At 41.5% G+C, this 15,180-nt stretch overlaps 1 protein-coding gene across 2 annotated transcripts in view; it reads left to right on the forward strand.

Moving 5' to 3' along the window:
* The window catches only part of daam2 (dishevelled associated activator of morphogenesis 2), a 146,878-nt gene that overhangs the window by 73,901 nt on the left and 57,797 nt on the right, over positions 1 to 15,180 (forward strand). For both annotated transcript variants that reach the window (XM_079174152.1, XM_079174153.1), the window contains exon 2: positions 6,213 to 6,500. In XM_079174152.1, the coding sequence (XP_079030278.1) occupies positions 6,333 to 6,500 (168 nt within the window). In that variant the 5' untranslated portion in view covers positions 6,213 to 6,332. The remainder of the gene's footprint in view (positions 1 to 6,212; positions 6,501 to 15,180) is intronic.

Raw genomic sequence — 15,180 nt, forward strand, 5'->3', positions numbered from 1 at the left:
CGTCATATACTTCAAAATGGCCGACTTCCTGTTTGGTTTAGTGAAAAATTCCAAGAGGATTTTTTGTACGCCCCATCACGTTCCACATACCTACCAAGTTTCATACAGCTCGGTGAAACCCAATGTTGGGGCTACTCAATAGGGGGCGCTAGCGAGCCAATATTTCATAACGCAGCTGGACACCCCAATCAGACTGCAATTTTCACAAATTCTGGCTTGCGTGCAAAATTTCAAAATGTTGCCAGAATCCCAAGCACCTCCTTTTTGCGACAAAAGAGTAAAAATAATAATAATAATAATAATAATAATAATAAACATTACGATTACAATAGGTCCTCCGCTCCGACTACGTCGGTGCTCGGGCCCTAATAAACATTACGATTACAATAGGTCCTCCGCTCCGACTACGTCGGTGCTCGGGCCCTAATAAACATTAGAAAAACAATAGGTCCTCCGCTCCGACTACGTCGGTGCTCGGGCCCTAATAATAATAAACATTACGATTACAATAGGTCCTCCGCTCCGACTACGTCGGTGCTCGGGCCCTAATAAACATTACGATTACAATAGGTCCTCCGCTCCGACTACGTTGGTGCTCGGGCCCTAATAAACATTACGATTACAATAGGTCCTCCGCTCCGACTACGTCGGTGCTCAGGCCCTAATAACTTTGTGCTACAACTCAGTGGCTGAAGTACCACGATGGCTAGGCTAAATCAGAGCTAGTAGCATACGGCTAATGGCCGTGAGCGGCAAGTGCTTAGATAGTTCGTAACTCACTGAGAAAATAAAAGAATAAAACGAGGGTCCAGGGTTCTCAGGGTCCTTCAATATCTGACTGAACTATGACTTACTCCATTTATTTAAACATAAAACACAAGTAACGTGTAGTATGCAAGTTCAGCGTCTGACGTTGTTTCTCCGTACTTCGCTTGCCATCAGGTCAGACTGCGTCTCTCTTGTCTGAGCGAAGGAGGCGGGACTTGCGCCACTTTGCACCTATGGCAATCACCTATTCAGTCTTGAACCAATAACTTTAGTGTTGTCAAAGTTTCTTCCAATAGAACACCTACACTGTAAAATTAGACATCTGAGCTAAATAATAAATTAAACACTGAATAAAACTAGAAAATGCATTTCCTGCTGAAAATGCGTTGGAATGCTGAAAGCTGAAATGAACTGCTGAAACATTGCTGAAAATAGAAATCCATTTTTTTTTTTAAATTGCAAAAAGCTTAATAATTCAAAAAGTTTAAAGATTACAAATATGAAAAGTCATATCACCCCTCTCCTGAAAGAGCTGAACATTTTAATATTTGAATGGTTTCTGTGGCTTAAAAAATGTCAGCAGTAGTGATATTTGTTGTAGTAGTAGTAGAAGTTGTAGTTGTAGTAGAAGTATTAGTAGCATTAGAATAAGTGTGTGTGTGGGGGTCCTCTAAAAGTATCCAAGACCTGAATGACTGAATGAGAGACACAGAGAGACGGAGAGAGAAGTGTATATGCGCGCGTGTCTGTGAGTCTGTGTGTTTATCAACATTGCTGATTACCTTAATCACGAACACCTGTGTGCCAGCAGCCTGTTCTGCTGCGCAATACACACCCATTATAAAGACAGAAAAGGACTGAAAAAATCATAAAAGTTAAAATGGGACAGTTCAAAAAGTTAAAAAGATATCAAAAAGCTGAATTATGTGGCAATAGATCAGGGTTTTTTCAACATTTTAAAGTTGAAATGGTGTCTGTAGCTGAAAGTATGAGGAAGTTGAAGGATTTGAAAGTTGAAGAAGTTTAAGAGGATTTGAAAATATTCACCATTGACATCCCATTCAAAAAATAAAAATTGCAAAAAGCTTAATAATTCAAAAAGTTTAAATATTAGAAATATGAAAAGTCATAGCATACATGAGCTGAAAGAGCTGAACATTTTGATATTTGAACGGTTTCTGTAGCTTAAAATGAAGAAGAAGAAGAGGTAGGACAGAAGAAATATAATAAAAAGAGGAATACAAATTTGAAGAACAATACTTGGAATGCTTAATAGCATTCCAACAATAAAGGGGGATAAAATAAAAGATGTGGTCGTTTTCCAATTAACATAATGATCAGTGAAGGGAGATAATCCTAAATATTATAGTAACTATTTTCCAATGGGTTACACAAACAAACTGGATTATGAAGAGTAGCCTAAAATAGAGAAAAAACAAGTATCACTAGCTCGACTAGCTACGTCCGTACACAGCTGGGTTGTCAAGGCAGTGAGTATTTGATACACAGCTGGTGAAGTGATGCTGGCTAACGGCGTAATGCTAATTCACGTTAACTGCTCTCAGTCACACGGGAGGAGTGGACGGGCCACGGCTGTTTACTACATCGGCAACAACCAGTATGACAGAAATATACGTTTGACCTAAATTTACTCTATTTACAAATGCGTCATAATGTTACATTGAAAAAATATTGGCGTTCAAATTGAGTCCCTGAGTACTTGTTTCTCATGCTCATCCCTAGCTACTAGATTTGTATCTATTTTATCTAATAGAAACACATACATGTTTTAGAAGAGTTTATTCAATTTTTGTGACTGAATCACTGAATGTGTTCAAATTTAGCTAGCACTAGATTGCTAGGTAGATATTTCAGTGGAACGATGTAGCTACCACTAGCTGGCTAGCCAGCAAAACAACAAAGAATGTTCTCTTTTACCTAACGTAACCTTTTCTAAGTAATCCCTCCAACACTGTTGGTTTAAAAATGTAGTGTTAATACCTTTTTATTATTTTAGTTAATACTCTGCTTGCACAAATATATATATATATATATATATATATATATATATATAAGTATTTCATCAAATGAAGACTTATTATCTGATGCAGTTTCTGGTGCTGTGCACGGGTAACGGGACCAGTGGTGTATAAAGTACCCAAAAGCCATACTTGAGTAAAAGTAAAGATACCTTACTGGAAAACGACTCCAGTAAAAGTGAAAGTCACCTATTAAAATACTACTTGAGTAAAAGTCTTAAAGTATCTGATATTTACTGTACTTAAGTATCAAAAGTAGTTTTCTGATATTAAATGTACTTAAGTATTGAAAGTAAAAGTACAAGTAAATGCTGTTAATAAAAAAGCAAAGGGTCAGAATTTTGAGAATTAGGAAGTTTATTCTTTTAAGTGCTGTGGCCACCATGACCAAGGACAAGGAGTTGTGTTGAAAATAATTGGGTTGGCTGTGATCCATCCAGGAGCAACAATGTTCAACATCATATATTGTACATAAGTATACTTTTGCATCTACTATGAACTATGGGCCTGATTTGAACACAACAGGCAAAGGTTTTGCGCAAGCTGAATCTGCAGTTGGTCGACTGCTACCATCATAACTCGATCTGATCATCCACGAAATGACTAAAATATCAAAACATGATCAATACTAAAGTATTACAAAACGTAATGCTGCGCTCTCGTTAGCAAACTAGTGCTGCAGTGATTATAGCTATGATGACTCAAATCAACAACATCTCACAACTGTCAACACTTCCTCAGCTCACTAACTCGCTAGCGATCTGTCTACTACACTAATTGTCTTATTTGATTTACGATAGCTAGCAAACGTTAGCCTAACATACACCATGTATAGCTACATTAGAAGATCAGACACCAGCTGTCTCCCCTCCTCCCCCCAAAGATATACTCCAATCCTGTGGGAAACACTGCTAGATATCTGAACAGGTTTATGATAATTATGATAACTAAACATTAACGTTGCGGCTCATGGGATTCATCTTCATTTACCCCAATGTGTTTCCTGTGGTTGGATGGGGAGTTTTTGAATGCCAATATTTCAGTAGCTTCGGGTAAGCATAAGAGGCACTTCATCCGGTACGAAGAATCTTTCACTCCAACATAAGAAAACATTTCTCGCAAATATGGCCACGGTGTTGGTCTTCGTCACCACCGTCGTTTGTTGCGGTAGCAGCAGGTGCTTCCATTTCTGCTTCCATCATGAAATCAGTCATCGTAGAGTGGAATTCTACTCATGTAGTCGCTCGCTAGCTAGCATCCTGGGCATCATGTTTGCAGTTGCGCATTAACGTGATTAACCAATGATTTAACTTGCAAGCTAGGTCCACTGATTCACCAAACCTGCTTGCTTGCAGTCTGTGTTCCACCACAGTCCCCGACGTTGGTCTCATGATTCATTTTTTTTCTAAAGATAGATTTTATTTTGTAGCGAGTAACGAAGGTTTCAGGGGAAATGTATCGGAGTCAAAGTATCAGTTTTTCTTTGCAAAATGTAGTGAAGTAAAAGTCAACAGAAATATAAATAGTAAAGTAAAGTACAGATATCCAAAAAAACGACTTAAGTACAGTAACGAAGTATTTATACTTCGTTACTATACACCACTGAACGGGACACATACATTATGCACAGGAAATAGGAGGAGCAGGGCATCAGTAGGGGCCCTACGCTCATTTTTGGCTGGAGCCTTGAAGCAGATTAATCCCTCTCTCTGATTTGGGAAGGGGGGTTCAGGGATTGTCACCTCGGTCGTCATAACACACGCGCTGGTGCAAGATGCCACACGTGCTATAATTGCCACACTGATGCAATGACTATGAAACATATTTAAAGGTGATTATACAGAATAATTTAAGATACAGTACTTGTCAGAAAATAAGCCCAGTGATGGCTGCACACTCCACAGGCATTTCCATGTTCGAACAAGCCAAAGAAAAACTTTTGGTTGCTTTTCATTGAAAATAGTCTCCAGTTTTCATTTGTATCCATGCACAACCCCGTTGCCTCGAGAGGGATGGCAGATTCAAGGAGGGGAAAAAAGCAAGCTCCTGTCGAGGGCCCAGCGCATTCATAAAGAATTTACCATCCGGCTATTTTTAAACTGTGCAGGGAGGACTCCTACGCTGAACGAATGTGTGAGAAAGAGCGATGGCGGAGAGTCGTGCTCGATCGAGATGTAGTACATTGTGGCTTCTCGTGGAAAAAGAAGTCATAAACTTTCACTGCCTTATTAAACAGACAGGTGCAAAGCTCTAGCCATTACTAAACTACTTGGTTATGTATAAATATCAATAAAAACACATTTGGGAGAGGAATGGATTTATTTGCCTTTTTAAAATATTTGCTTCCGTGCTCTTGATGGCAACTTCCTGGAATTGTTTTAATTGTATTTCACATAAATAGCTCCAAAATTGATTTTCTTGGTCAACTATTTCTGCAGGCTTGAGGTCCATTCATTCACAAATGCAGTAAACTGCTGGATAAAGAACAGCTTTGGCAACTGTGTGAGTCCGCTGTGGGTATGTGCTCACATTGTGTAAGTAAGAATGTGGTTGATAGGATATAATATGGTGTAAAGAGTGCATTATTCAAACAGTATGAAGACCACCCATATCCTTTTCGTAGCATTGAGGAAATCCTCCAGGGGGTCTCTGCCTATTCAGTCCCCTGCTCCTGTTGTAGTGGGTGTCATCCATGACCACACACAGACACACGCACACACACACCCCCCCCCCCCCCCCCCAGCTCTCGGTGCAAGGCTGCACAAACGACACACACGCTGCGAAGGCACCATTGTAGCTCACGGACAAGAGGTTTCTTCTTTCTCCAGGCATAAGAGCAACCGATGTCTAGATGAGGATATGATGGCGGCCCATGCTGCCTCCCCGCCCTGGCACATAGTCAATGGAATTAAGACGATTTCGAAAGAGAATAGATGAAATCAACGGTTGTCAGACATGATGGTGGTGTCATCTGTAGTTGTAGGTTCCTGTAGCTAAAGCATTTCGGCTTTACAGTGATCACTTTTTAATTAGTCGGTATTTCCAGCACTGTAAAGTCTTGAGAAAATCCAAGCACGGAGATCAATTGCTTCACTTCCTTTGCACTACAAGCCATTTCTTTCTAAGGAAACATTGACCAGATACTGTGTGTGAGTGTGTGTAAACCAGCACCAGACCTTCATGAACTGAGTATAGTCTCTGTTGTGCTACATTGTGATTGAAAATCAGATAAATTATTTACTGTACAAGTGAAAATGTCATGCATTATGACATTAAACATGCTTGTCCAAATCTATTGCATGTCAGTGAGAGTACTTCTTTTTGACAATGGAGACACCAAACCTAGGCCAGCTTGCATTGACAATGTCTCTGTAACCATTTCTCTCTCTCTTCTCTCTGTTCTAGATCATGCCCCCTAGATAGCAGCCTCGTCCTCCTCTCCACTCCCCCTCCCTGCCCCTTGGCCCCTTCCTCTACCTTCCTGGTTCCGGGATCATTACTGCCACCTGTGTCACCACAGCCACCATGCCCCCCAGGAAGAGGACACGGCCGGGCCTGGGCTTCCTGTGCTGCTTCGGCAGCAGCGAGCCTCCGGAGATCAACCTCAAGGACAGCGTGCCTCTGCAGCTGCTGGAGTTCAGTGCCCCCATGCCGCCTGCTGAGGAATTGCATGCACGTTTCTCCGAACTGGTGGTGAGTAAAGATGGAGTGGGGTAGTTGAATGATTTCTCAGAATGTCGCTCAAAGCAAATGCTTGCCCCTAACAGATCTAACGAGTTAGGCCTAGATTTTGGCTGAAGTCTTAACATAGACATCTTGGACTGGTGGTAAGGGCGTGTATTATATATTTGAGGTTTAGGGCGTTTTCACACCTGCTTTGTTTAGTTCGGTTTAATTGAACCCTGGAGAGGTTACCCCCCTTGGTGGTGTCTTTTGGGCAGTTGTGAACACAGCAAACGCCCTCGGGTGTGGACCAAAACAAGTGGACCAGGACTACCTCTTCAACATGGTCTCGGTCTGGTTGTTTTGGTGTGCACCAGAGTTACAAATTAACTTTGGTTTGGTACTATTCTTCTGTGACATAACATGATTCAACCTCTATCTGATCCAACTGGAGGAAGCATTGCGCCTTCTTTGGATTAAACCAGCTCCCGTAGTGAGCTGCGCTTTGCGCTATGGGAATGCACGCTTACTTCAGATGCACCTATGGCGACTGCTGCATCATCACAATATTTTCCAGTTGCAGCCACGCCCCATCATCATACTGTATCGTTGGCCTTAGGTGATCAATGCAAATGTTGTAATGGTAACCGAGGCCAAGATCCACCTGTGTAGTTGTCCCTACTTTATTATTTCTGAAAGAGGAGTCTATTTATTTCTGTATGTTTTCCTTCATGTAAATTCTGTGCAATGTGATGCAGCTTCCTCATGCGTCACCCATTTTGGTGCTATGTTGTCCAAAAACCAAACTTGAGGCAATATGCATCATGACAAATTGGTCCCTGATTTGGCCCAGAGCAAACAAACTATAGGTGTGATAACGCCCTTGGATTCATCATCCCTTGGATGGAGAGTGTTTGTGTGAACTCATATAAATTGCAAGTAAAAGCCATTACCTAAAAAGTAAAGAAAACTTGTTGCTCACCCTTTTTTGCCAGTGCATCAACGTTTGGTGTCAGTTTGGTTGTGGCAATTCTCAGGACAGATCTGAGGTGTTCATCAGGTAACTGGGATCTGTGACGTGATTTGTTGATATTCATCACGCTGAACGTCTGCTCACACACACGTAGGTAGAGCCAAACAACACCAGCATCCTCTGTGCCATCCTCCTGATGTTTGGAAACTTGACTTCGCTTAGTGAAGCAGAAAACTCATCCAGTTTAAGGGGGTTGAACTTCGTTTTAAAACAAAAACGATCTCCGTCCACACAGCGTTTCAGCAATCTTGTCCAGATTAAAACGCCTGAAAACAAATATCCTGTGACTATTCGCGTACACTGGGCATGCGGGTGTTGATGTAAACAGGAAGTAGATTGGTTGCTTAGCTAAACAAAATACGACAGAGTAATAAAGTAATCTTTAATAATGAAAGGTCATGTTTGATACTTAAGATCTTTTCTAAAATCTTCCTCTATGGGTCCATAAATGTGGTCAACACACGTCTCACTCGTTTCCTCTCGGGTTCGTTGTTGTCTGTTCGCACTCGTAGCTCTGCTAGTGTCTGAAGTCTGTCATACTGAAGAGCAATTACTGCTTTTGTTCCTTTTACATTTTATCTGCGGACTTCACAATAGTTGTGCAGAACAAAATAAGCATTAATGAGGACAGGCTCCATTTTGTGTCCATCACCCTCCCTAAAGCCACTAAACATGACCTCAGACGGCCGCTCCGTAGCGCTGATAACGCTGCTGCACAGGCAGCTCGCTAATCGCTCCAATAACAGCTGCTTCCTCCGTAATAATGCACTTTAACTGAACAACAGCTGCTAGTAAAGACTACACGGTCAGTAACACCTGTAATCAGTTGTCCATGTTGAATTAACCTGGTAGTCGATCGGTAATCAAGGCTGTTGTTGTTTGTGAGCTTCCGGGTACGGGTCACGTGATAGGGGTGTGACGAGCACGTTGTGACTGCTAAGAACCAATCAAGTAGCGAACGCGGGTGTGGGCGTCATCTAGAGAGAATAGACCAGACCAGAGAAGGTCAATTGTGTCTGGAGTGCGCCATCTAGTGGGATCAACTGAAACGCTGGGTATTGCAGGAAAAAGGCAAAATGAATGCGGTCTTTACTATAATTTGGACAATTGTATACCAATATTTGATTAAATGGCCGTATATGGCCTGCGTACATGCCTGCTCTAAGTGAACAACTGAATAGTACTGTAATACGACCCAAGTGGTTTTGTGGGGTGCATAATAAATGAGTCAGTCTAACAAGCAGGTAGTTAGTACACATGTCTTACATGTGTCTTACATGTGTACTAACTACCTGCTTGTTAGGATATTTTCGTTAATGCTTTCTGTAGGATCAGAACTGATGGCAGCACTATTTGTGGATAGTATGGAGAGAGTAGCTGTTTTATGAGAACGTTCAACTTTATTGTGATGCAGTCCTGTGCTTATTTGGATGCTGCACCTTTGAGCAATCTCCAAAATAAGTCACCATAAAGAAATACTGCTCATTAAAGTGAAAACACAAGTCAAATATATGAAGTTGGCTCAAAACAACAATGTAAATCCTGGAATGTTCTTTTTCCTACTGCCGAGCAGTCCAATTATTTTCCCTTCCCTTGCATGTTGTTCATTATCCTGACCAAACAGGATTAGGAGATGGGAATTGGGTCTTGTGGAGTGTGTCTTAATGGTTGGATGAGGCCCCGCCCCACCACATTCCACAAATTCAGAAGTTCATCCTTTCCACTATACAGCAGCCCGTCCCATCTCGTGCACAGATCACACTTGTTGGCAGAGGTTGCTGCTCCCTCTGTACTGGTGCCAGACTAGCATGGCTGTTTTGGCATGTACCCATGGTGCGGAGAGGGATCAGGGCACAGCTGTCAGAATGGAGAAGTCTGCTGTGGTTTTCAGCTGCCATGCGAGCCGGATCTGGCGTGGAAGAACAGGGCTTTTCTGTTTCTGTCTCGTCAGCTCCGTTACTGTTTGGGTCCATCTCGACGCCTCTGCCATGCTCCCTCGACCTCTGAGTTTCTTCTTCCTCTAGCTCCTCCTCCCTCTCTCAACGATGTGTTCAGCAGTAAGGCTACAGGGCAGCTTCTGCCTCTTAGTCTTTGGGAGTGTTAATCTTCACCGTCTGCAGGATATATCACTCCTCCAACCGTCATTATCAATTCAGAAGATTAAGTAAAATTCCATTTGGGATAGGAAATTATTGGCTATTATCAAGGCAGATGTTTTTCCACTGGGGATCTTTTCTCTGTCTTTCCTGCTAATTGACCTGGCTTGATCCGAAATTTGCTGTCTAGGCTCTATTATAATCCCTGGTATTGCACAAGCCCTCAAACCTCAGTAGCCGTGTATTTATTGGCTTGATTAGAGAAAATGTAAAGTTAGGATTGTTGCAATCAAGACATTGATCCCCTCAATCATGATTGAGCTTATTTTCGGGGGCAGCGTCTGAGCATGCGATGAAGCTGACAGACAGACGCACGAGCTGGAGATGAACCCAGATGCAGACAGGTCCTTCTGCGATTGTCAAACCTCTTGACTTGCAGTTGTTTTCGACACAGGAGAGAACGCGGATTTGGCTTTTTGTCATTGGATCTGGGCCCTTCCACATGTTATGAATAGATTATTCTTCAGATGGTTGTTGGAGGGCCACACCTGTGGTGTCACTCAGATGTTTTGTCTCTGGGGTTGTGTCTATGTTAGGTTGTGGTTCATCTTGTCTTTACTTTTCAGCATTGAATGTAGCACTCACAGATGAAACTCTTTGTGTGTGCCACAGCAATCGTATCCGCTCTGTAAATCACTTCCTGTGCTCTCCTTTGAGGAAGAATCTCTGAAACCAAAAGAACACACATTTTATATTTTATATATTTCGTGTAAGAAAATACCAATACAGTGGAGTATCATGATATAATTTAGGATACTATACAGGTTCTCAAACGCTTTTGAATGAACAGTTTACATGCAACGATTCATGGCTCAGATTGCACAGAAAGTAGTTACATTATGTTGGATGTTACAGTTCCACTGTTCTGATTGCATTTTTTTTGTCACATTTAAGGCACATGACATTGTGTTCTTTATACTATGGCAGCTTTTAAATTGAATAAAAAAATTGGATTTATAAAATCTCGATATATCACCATGCTTGTTTACTTGCTTATTGAATCGTAACCCCAGTATCGGTCCAAGCTAGGGGGTGTGCAAAAGTTCCCCCGAGCCTTGAGCCCACCTAGTGCCAATGCAGAGGAAATGCATCCGGCAATATTTAAGTTAGATCATCACCATGACGGTTTGATCAATGTCTGATTTGATTGGCTGGGCATTGCACAAACTGCTTCTACCTAACTATGATCATCTGGCCAAGCTGTTGGTCCCCCATTTCTGTTTTACCGATCCAGCAGCTGACATGCTGATACGTTTGACCAGCCGTCCAAAAATCAGTACAACCAGACCTCGAGCAGTCACTCTGTCTGGACACAGCACTGACATGAAGAGCCAATGTAGCGAGGTGAGGAGCTGTGCTACAGGGGGAGGAAATAAAGAAAAATAGAGAATAACATAACACAGTGCGTTTCCATGGCAACAGGAGACGGGATTATTGTTATGAAAGCCTTTCCCGAGGAGGCGAGTGAGACTCAATGGAGCCTCCGGAGTAGGAGCGACAGTTCTGGGCCAAATGGAGGAGTAAACCGCCTCCACGTGTCCTCGCCTCCATAATGGGGTCCTCCACTAGCCTCAGCCTACACTGTTAGCAGGAGAAAATACATTAGCTGACTCAAAATTGTTGGCCGGAAAATTCTTAACTCGTCCATTGTGCCATGATTGTAATATTAAGCCATATCACCAAGTCCTGGTATCTCAAAACCGCGCTTTTCCTCACCTGCGTTCAACTCTCTGCTGCATCATACCTAAACATCGGAAGCATTCTCAAATGTTTAACCTTTGAGCAACCTCTACTTTTTTCCCTGCTACTTCATGCAAAATAAATGAGCATAGAATAAGTAATGGAGCAAAATAAATGAGTTATTGTCCTTGGTGTGTACCTGACAAAATTACAGAATAAGCATGTGTGGGATCCATCAATGAACGCAATTACGCAGTCCCAGTGAAGTGCTGCAGAGTAAAGTTTTAAAAAAAGAGACAAGTAAATACTGATTTAAAAAATGCCTTTCACCCATCTGTGTGTTGAGAGGAGCGAGGATATAATGTACAGTATATCTAGCCAGACTAGTTTAAGAATAAGAAGTTGGTCTTTGACCTTTTCTTGGTTGTGGTAAGTGATTCAGTCTTTGACTTGTGAGGCTGGGCCTGGTGTGGCACACACACACACACGCACGCACGCACGCACGCACGCACGCACGCACGTACGTTTGGGTCAATAATGGCAGCTACAGCTTCCTGTGGGTTCCCCGGAGACCTCATATGACTTCCTGCCAATTTGCTTGTCTTTCATCTGCCTTCCTGTCTCGTCCAGAGACTGCTACGGGATATATATTAGTGCTGGGCAAGTTAACGCGTTATTATCGCGTTATCGCATTAATTAATTAACGCCGACAATTACTTTATCGTGCGTTAACGCAGTTTTTTTAAATTTCTTTATTAAGCAGACATTTTTAACCTTCACCTACATTCCCCTGGGTCCTAAGTCCCTCCATGTACAGCTTCTTATCACCCTCTATGTACCAACGTACATTTATAACAAATACCACACATATTACAGTAATCAGCGTTGCATATGTGTCTGACCAAAATATCAAAAAAGGCAAAAAGAGAAATGATTCATTTAAATCCATTTTTTTAGAGTTTTAAAAGTTTTTTTGTTTGGAATATGTATAATAAGCATATCATTTAGTTATCGCTACTGAGAATTTAACAAACAAACAAAAAACAAAAACACATGACATGATGAGGTTTGCAGTTTTCAAGGTGTATATTTCAAATTGCATCTCTTACACACATGAAAATAAAGTTGTGTACACCGGCTGAATATCTATTATCAGAATCATTATAACTGCTACTGTGTAAACGGAATACTGCTGTTAAAAAGAACCTTATTTGTTTAAAGTGTTTGCAGACCAAATGTTATTGCACTTTTGTTCATATAGCAGCACTTTTAAAATAAAAATGCGCAATACACTACTTTTGAATTCATTATTGAATTTTGCGCTTTACTCTGATTAAAAATGTTAAAGTGTGTGTGTGTGTGTGTGTGTATATGTATATGTATACGTGTGTGTATACATGTATATGTATGTATGTGTGTATATATATATATATATATATATATATACACAGTGGGTACGGAAAGTATTCAGACCCCTTTACATTTTTCACTCTTTTTTTTCATTGCAGCCATTTGCTAAAATCAAAAAAGTTCATTTTATTTCTCATTAATGTACACTCAGCACCCCATCTTGACAGAAAAAAACAGAAATGTAGAAATTTTTGCAAATTTATTAAAAAAGAAAAACTGAAATATCACATGGTCATAAGTATTCAGACCCTTTGCTGTGACACTCATATTTAACTCACATGCTGTCCATTTCTTCTGATCCTCCTTGAGATGGTTCTAACTTCATTGGAGTCCAGCTGTGTTTAATTAAACTGATTGGACTTGATTAGGAAAGGCACACACCTGTCTATATAAGACCTTACAGCTCACAGTGCATGTCAGAGCAAATGAGAATCATGAGGTCGAAGGAACTGCCCAAGGACCTCAGAGACAGAATTGTGGCAAGGCACAGATCTGACCAAGGTTACAAAAGAATTTCTGCAGCACTCAAGGTTCCTAAGAGCACAGTGGCCTCCATAATCCTTAAATGGAAGAAGTTTGGGACAACCAGAACTCTTCTTAGACCTGGCCGTCCAGCCAAACTGAGCAATCGTGGGAGAAGAGCCTTGGTGAGAGAGGTAAAGAAGAACCCAAAGATCACTGTGGCTGAGCTCCAGAGATGCAGTAGGGAGATGGGAGAAAGTTCCACAAAGTCAACTATCACTGCAGCCCTCCACCAGTCGGGGCTTTATGGCAGAGTGGCCCGACGGAAGCCTCTCCTCAGTGCAAGACATATGAAAGCCTGCATAGAGTTTGCCAAAAAACACATGAAGGACTCCCAGACTATGAGAAATAAGATTCTCTGGTCTGATGAGACCAAGATTGAACTTTTTGGCGTTAATTCTAAGCGGTATGTGTGGAGAAAACCAGGCACTGCTCATCACCTGCCCAATACAATCCCAACAGTGAAACATGGTGGTGGCAGCATCATGCTATGGGGGTGTTTTTCAGCTGCAGGGACAGGACGACTGGTTGCAATTGAAGGAAAGATGAATGCGGCCAAGTACAGAGATATCCTGGAAGAGAACCTCTTCCAGAGTGCTCTGGACCTCAGACTGGGCCGAAGGTTCACCTTCCAACAAGACAATGACCCTAAGCACACAGCTAAAATAACAAAGGAGTGGCTTCGGAACAACTCTGTGACCATTCTTGACTGGCCCAGCCAGAGCCCTGACCTAAACCCAATTGAGCATCTCTGGAGAAACCTGAAAATGGCTGTCCACCAACGTTCACCATCCAACCTGACGGAACTGGAGAGGATCTGCAAGGAAGAATGGCAGCGGATCCCCAAATCCAGGTGTGAAAAACTTGTTGCATCATTCCCAAGAAGACTCATGGCTGTACTAGCTCAAAAGAGTGCTTCTACTCAATACTGAGCAAAGGGTCTGAATACTTATGATCATGTGATATTTCAGTTTTTCTTTTTTAATAAATTTGCAAAAATTTCTACATTTCAGTTTTTTTCTGTCAAGATGCTGAGTGTACATTAATGAGAAATAAAATGAACTTTTTTGATTTTAGCAAATGGCTGCAATGAAACAAAGAGTGAAAAATGTTAAAGGGGTCTGAATACTTTCCGTACCCACTATGTATGTGTATGTGTATGTATGTATGTATGTAAAGTAAAATACGCACACGGCTGTTTGATTTTCGCACGCGTATGGATCTTGTTTGCGCTCTCGGATTTTGACAGTGATTTGTCTTCATACTACTTCTCTCTTGATTTATTACCTCAGTAAACATGAGTTTATGGTCTCAATCTCTAGTTTCAAGTCTTCTTCAATACAGCATGATGTTCATTTAGTAAATTGTGGTCCATTTAGAGTCAAATAAACCATACAGCAGGGGATGCGGGGCAACCTTATGATTGGCAGGTCACTACCACAGCATTGTACGGTCTGGTAGTTATCCATGTTTCCATCTTACAAATTCTACTCTTTCACAGTGTGTTTTCAGTTCATGAAAGTTGATTGTTGGCTAAAAAATGTCTTATTCAGCGTTTGATTATATTTTGCTCCACCCTCTTGTGTCACTTCTGGTTATAAAAAATGCCAAATTCAAGGCTTTAAAACTAAAGTCCCCAAACCAATTGGTGACGGAACGGTGACTAGGTTAACTTTCTTCTCTACAGTCTATAGTTGAGACAGAATGCAAAATTAGCTTTAGACTTTTTCTTACAAAGTCCATGGAAAGATGTGAGTTGGCACAAAGTCACGCTCAGCTCAAGCGGGCAGTCTTGAGAAACTTAAGAACAATTTGGAATGACAGGGCAGTTCAGTCGGTCTGCAGCGGGCATGGCAGTCAAAGCTGCGACGCCCTTTTTTAATTTGTAACATTATTTAATAGGCAGTTG

Source organism: Pholis gunnellus, assembly GCF_910591455.1.
Source record: "Pholis gunnellus genome assembly, chromosome: 15".
NCBI classification, from domain to species: domain Eukaryota; kingdom Metazoa; phylum Chordata; class Actinopteri; order Perciformes; family Pholidae; genus Pholis; species Pholis gunnellus.